This window comes from Rutidosis leptorrhynchoides, chromosome 5 (assembly GCF_046630445.1).
Source record: "Rutidosis leptorrhynchoides isolate AG116_Rl617_1_P2 chromosome 5, CSIRO_AGI_Rlap_v1, whole genome shotgun sequence".
NCBI classification, from domain to species: Eukaryota; Viridiplantae; Streptophyta; class Magnoliopsida; order Asterales; family Asteraceae; genus Rutidosis; species Rutidosis leptorrhynchoides.
In genome coordinates, this window is record NC_092337.1 from 375,040,393 (window position 1) to 375,046,587 (window position 6,195).

At 32.5% G+C, this 6,195-nt stretch overlaps 1 protein-coding gene across 1 annotated transcript; it reads left to right on the forward strand.

Moving 5' to 3' along the window:
* The first annotated feature begins 536 nt into the window (after positions 1-536).
* On the forward strand, positions 537-3,928 carry LOC139849754 (zinc finger BED domain-containing protein RICESLEEPER 2-like). The gene is made up of 6 exons (XM_071839380.1): positions 537-811; positions 1,946-2,244; positions 2,336-2,693; positions 2,792-3,262; positions 3,362-3,455; positions 3,551-3,928. Exons 1-6 carry the CDS (start codon positions 537-539, stop codon positions 3,926-3,928), a joined length of 1,875 nt encoding a protein of 624 aa, XP_071695481.1.
* Positions 3,929-6,195: the final 2,267 nt, after the last annotated feature.

Below are 6,195 nucleotides of genomic sequence, written 5' to 3' on the forward strand. Positions count from 1 at the left end.
CAAAAAGTGGTCCATACTCTTTCAATTCTCTTCAAGGTAAGCATCTAAGATTTACTTCAAATTGTACTAAATTGATTATATTATAGTCTCTCCAAACTAATAGGAACACTTGTTTCTTGCATAAATTCCTTAAATATATGAGTAAAAGTGTTGTAAAAGGCTTTTCTTATCAAATGAGTCATAATAGTGATTTCTTGCATAAAAACTCATATATGTTTTAAATCCTTGAACTCACTCATGGACACACACATATGTTTGAACAAATCATTAGGATACTTGTGAATCTCATGACTAGTATCTATTCTTGACAAACATAAAGCAAAATGATGAAACTTGTCTAAATTTTCCAAAAAAAAAAAAATAGCACTTTAATTTCAAAATTCATATTTTCAAAATGAGTCTAGACAATGACTAATCAACGCATGTTTAGCATATAGTTTTTCAAACTTATAAACTTGATTATTTTGCTAAAATTGTAGTTTTTCTAGGAAATAACCAACACGAGAAATCAACGTATTACGAACAATAGGCAACACATGGAGACTAGAATACTTCATGAAGAGCGTGTTGTTCATCATACTGAAATTCCCGAACTAACTCAACTTTTCACCCATAACAATTGCTTCTCGTTCCTTGAGCTTGATGAAGCCATTTATCCAACATTAATTAAGGAATTCTATGCTAATCTTGATGTTTCATATCCCGACCAAGTTGCATTTCGACTTTTTAATGCATCTTACACATGGTCTTTTGAACAATTCGCAACCGTTATGGCAATTCCTTCCAATGGGTGTTCCTTCTATATAGGGCTGTAAATGAGCCAAGCTACTCGCGAGCTACTCGAGCTCGACTCGTTAAAAGCTCGATTCGATCCGAGCCTAAACGAGTTCGAGCCCGAGCTCGAGCCCAAGTTAGAGATCGTTTAATAAACGAGCTCGAGCTTGAGCTTTAGTTTTCGAGATCGGTTAGGCTCGCGAGCCTTAACGAGCTTATATATATTTATATATATTTTTTATTTATATTATATGTATACATTAAAAATATATGTTAAAATTAATACAAAATTAAATTAATTATGGAAACATGCATTATGTATATCTGACACGCCATGGCAAATCCCAAAATCAATTAAATATATTGTCTTTTCCTTTTCCCTAAACAACCGATTGAATTTCCAATTGAATATCATTATACACTAATATCTCATATTTTTTTTCATTCTAATCGTTTCTTTAGCCTACACCTTCGCCGGAATACTCTGCCTCTCGATGTAAGTCTTCAATCTTCATGCAATAAGTCTAGTTGAGACTTGAGACTAGATTCCTTTATCATCGATAACCATCAAGGGATCCTTCAATTAATAGAACCCTAATTAATCCAATTCATCTCTTTCAAGTTTAGTTGCTTTCTTCAATTTATCGTTGTCTAGTAAGGTTCTCTAGTTCTTTCATTGTTGGAAGAGTGTTCCCTGTTTTTTGTTATATCAATATGTATTTTTTTGTTTGTTAGTTCATAACGGTATCTATTTTTTGTGTATTAAATTTTGGGACTATAGTTGAAACCTTAGATAATAAGTATGGTTGACTGTGTAAAGTTTGGGACTATAGCTTTTTTGATAAATCCTTGCCGTTAAAAAGAATAAAACAAGTCTATTTGAATAACCAGTTTATGCTTATTTTTAACTTCATCAGTTGAAGTTATAAGTACAAGATTTGCATTAGATAAATTTATGCTCTTTTTTCTTTGTAAAAAGAATAAAAGACAGAACAATAAGATAACTAATTATTTATTATTATGAAATGTAATAAAGTTTTATCATGGTGTAATTAAGTTTCCTTATGCTCTACTATATGAATTTTTTGGTTATAGTATGATTTATTTACGTACAGTATTGCATTTATTTGGAGTTCATTTACTTATTTTATGTTTATTACTTATTGAGCAGAGTCATATTCATGGAAGGCTCGGGTGGAATTAACTCGACTAGTCCGGTTCGAGCTTCTTCATCAAGGTTTGCACATGAGTACATAGACATCGATGACAGTGAGGTTCTTCCTACTAGTGATGAACCAGATAACATAAATGGGGGTGAACATGCAAGTGTTGGAGAGGAAAATGAAGAAAATTATGATGAGGAAGATGAACTGGTGTTGAATAATAAGCGTCGAAAGACTTCGAGTGTTTGGGATGAATTTGTTGTTGTCACTCTTAAAAATGGACAGGAAAAAGTTGAGTGCATTCACTGTAAGAAACAATTCGTTAAATCAAAAAGTGGAACTACAACAACATATAGTCGACACTTAAAGTCTTGTTTAAAACGCCTAAAATATCAAAGATCCGTATTTGGAATGTGAAAAGCCTTCTCAGTTGACTGCACCAAATGCAAAGTATGATCCTAACAAGATGAGAGAAGCAATTGCAGCCTGGATAATGGGAACTGAGCAACCTTTTAATGTTGTGGAAGATGACTTGTTTGTTTGGATGATAAAGACAGCTAATCCATTATTTGAGAAAGTAAGCAGGGTAACAACAAAAGCAGATTGTATCAAGGTTTATGAGAATGAGAGAAAAAGGTTGAAATCCCTTACAAATATCACCTCAACAATAAGTTTGACAACTGATTGTTGGAAGTCATCTCATCAAAGGATCGAGTACATGGTCATCACCGGACACTTTATTGATTATAAATGGAGGTTTGATTGAACTTTTAGTTAATAATATTATTTTTATGATTTATTAATAAGTAATTATTTGGTTCTATTTTAAAAACTAATTGTATATTTTCTCACAGATTACATAAGCGTGTGTTAAATTTTGTTCATGTTCCTCCTCCTCGTATTGGGCGCGATATTGCAGATGGCATTTACAAATGTTTAAAGGATTGGGGAATCGAGGATAAGGTATTCTCTATCTCTGTTGATAATGCGTCATATAATGATAGGGTGGTTGAGACTTTGAGAAAAAATTTCTCCTTAGCGAGAAAGTTTCCTTGCAAAGGTAGGTTGCTTCATGTTAGATGTTGTGCACATATCATGAACATTTGTGTTAAAGATGGACTTTCAAAGATCGATCATGTTATCGAAGAGGTTCGAGAAGCAGTAAAATATATTAATTACTCTGAGGCGAGAACCAAAGGTTTTGCGAGTGTCGCACATCAACTAAAAGTAGATGATAGAAAGTTATTGATTGACGTTCCAACAAGGTGGAACTCCACATATGATATGTTGTCTCTGGCTCTTAAGTTCAAAGATGTTTTCCCAAGGTATTTTTATATTACACATTTTTGTTATATAAGTTTTTAACTATATAATATTTTAGGTGTGCAAATATCTATCTTTATTAACTTTGAAGTGTTTTTTAGTTATGCAGAGTATGAAGTCAAATTCCAAAACTTGCCAACCGAACAAGATTGGGAAAATGTGGCAAAAGTTTGTGAAATTTTGAAAGTTTTCAAGGTTTAGAATTGATTTCTATATTATTGCTATTTCTCTTAAACTTAGTTTAGTAACAGAATGTTGATTCACTGCAATTTCTTTTTTGTTATTCGTAGGTGTGCACTACTATCATCTCAGGAAGTCATTATCCTACTTCCAATTTGTACCTTATTGAGGTTTATAAAGTCAAACAAGTATTGGATGACGGTGCAAGGTCCGAAGATCATTTTATTCGTGACATGGTGAAAGCAATGAAGGCAAAGTTTGACAAGTATTGGGGGGAGTGCCATTTACTTATGGCTATTGCTTCTGTTCTCGATCCAAGATTCAAAAAATGGTTAATTGGAATGTCATATCATATTTTATATGCACCAGATCAAGCTGTCAAGAACATTAAAGAAGTGGAGGATGCACTTGAGGATATGTATAATGAATATAGGGAGATGCATGATGCATCAGTCAAAGAAGCTGCTACAAATGGGATTGGATATTGATGTGCGTAGAGGTGTATACAAAATAGTTATATTTTTTATTGCGAAATACTATTAAAAATTACACAAGTTTTAATTATTTATTTACAGATGGGATATACCTAAACCTTGCTACAACACTATAGGCAGTGTACCTAATCGTAGAGTAGTATAGTTTTTAGTAAGTCCGGTTCGTTTCACAGGGAGACGACTTATTTTACACTATATTTTTAAACAATTATATTTGTACAAAATATATTATATATAGTAATAATATATAAAAGGGGGTTTACCGTTTAATGAACGGTTTGTCGATTTTATATTTTAAGTCACAATTAAAACCTAATGCAAAATATAAATGACGATAATTAAAGTAGCGAAAATTAAAATACGATAAGAAATAAAATAAAGGAATTATGCTTAATTAAACTTCCGTAATCATGATGTTTGACGTTTTAATTTATTACCCTGGGTTAATTGTCCTTTGTCCTAAATTATTCGAAAAGTCCATCTGGTTTTGTCCTTAATAGTCCATCGGTCATAATTATAAAGTGCGAGGGTCTTCGCCAAATTAACCTTATACCCGAAGTCAAATATTCCAACTAATTGGGGATTCAAACCGTAATAAGGTCTTAATACTTTATTTAATGATTACACCAGGTTATCGACTGCGTGTAATCCAAGGTTTTAATACTTTATTAACAATTACACCAATTACCCTTGTATGTAATCCACCCCTGCTTTAATGAGTCCATTGACTATTAATCCATCCCCCGTTTCCGGTCAAATGAACAATTATTAGTATTTATAAATATCCCGCCTACCGTACCCGATCAAGCGTATGTGGTTATATATAACTATGTCAAATTGTAAATCTCTATATTAATCAAATATAAAGTCCATTAATAACCCATAGTCCCATTTCCACAAGTGTCGTTCTTTTGTACAAACCTCAATTATGGTCCAAAGCCCAATAACCCCGTCTTAATATTTAGCCCAACATCATGATTACTTCGATTCAAATAAGCATAATAATAACTTAAGTACGAGACATTAATTTAAAAAGGAGAACATAACTTACATTGATTATTTATCGCGTAGTGTTACACGGACAGAGTTCCGGCTTTAAAACCCGTAAATAACCGTTACATTGCCCAAACTAACTAATATAAAACTAACCTATACTATATATATATAATATATATATATATTTATTATTATTACAGAGGAAAGATATATGAATTGGTGTATCAAACTCGGCAGAAGCTCGTGCCTTTTATAGGCATTTCTGATTTTGGCTGCTCCGCTATCGCTTAGCAGATGTGCCTTCCAGCTCCGAGATCGCGAAGGCACGTCCTCCAGCTCACCAACTTTTGGCCATTTGTTTGTCGACGTTTTTATTATATAATATAATATATATATATAATTTTATATAATTATTTATATATTATATTATATTCTTGTGCATAGTTGACTTGTAATTTTTGGTCCGTTGCGTCGGGCGTTGATGGTTGGTTCATGTCTCGGGTTCGAATTTTCGAACGCCTTTTCGTACAATTTAATATCTTGTATTTTGCGTTTCACAACTTGTACTCTTGTCATTTTTAGATGTTTCTTATCAATAAATTGAACCATTTGAATTGTATCTTGTACATTTGAGCTTTTTGGACGTTTGCGTCTTCAAATCTTCGTTTTCGCCTTTTGTCTTCGCACTTATTTATTTAAACGAATATTACTTGAAAATAGAACAATTGCAACTGAAAACTTTACATATTGGAAGGATATTGCTACTAAATATATGTTCATTTAGAGCACTATCAAATATCCCCACACTTGAACGTTGCTTGTCCTCAAGCAATACAAAACTTGAAATTAAATCACACGAATCACTTCTTTATTCTTCACACTTTATACATCAGTGATTTTGATATGGCGGTATAAACAATGATAGTAACGATGTGGTTTACAGTCCCACATGACTATAAAAATTTAGATCCTTTAGGAAATTAGATCTTTATGAAAACATTTGATCTTTTGAAAATTCAATCTATCTTTTACCCTAGATAAGTTTTCCGGAATAACCTTTCACCGGTATTTGCAAAATATTTTTGTGGGTTTTGTGGGTTTCAGATTTGAAAATTTTAGCTCAAAACTTATGGTTTTGTGTCACCCACTTACTATCCTTGTATTGGAAAAGCAACACGTCCAGTATACTTGCTCCGTATATTACCTTTCGGTAAACTACCGTCCGGTTGTAAAGGAAAGCGTTGAACAAGCAACTGTTAAGGCAA

Excerpts from the sequence above, each read along its gene's own strand:
- LOC139849754 (XM_071839380.1), top strand. The coding sequence starts at position 537 with ATGGAGACTAGAATACTTCATGAAGAGCGTGTTGTTCATCATACTGAA. Across the intron at positions 812-1,945 it reads TGTTCCTTCTATATAGGGCT|AGTCATATTCATGGAAGGCT; the intron begins GTAAATGAGCCA and ends CTTATTGAGCAG. Across the intron at positions 2,245-2,335 it reads AAAAGTTGAGTGCATTCACT|ATCCGTATTTGGAATGTGAA; the intron begins GTAAGAAACAAT and ends AAAATATCAAAG.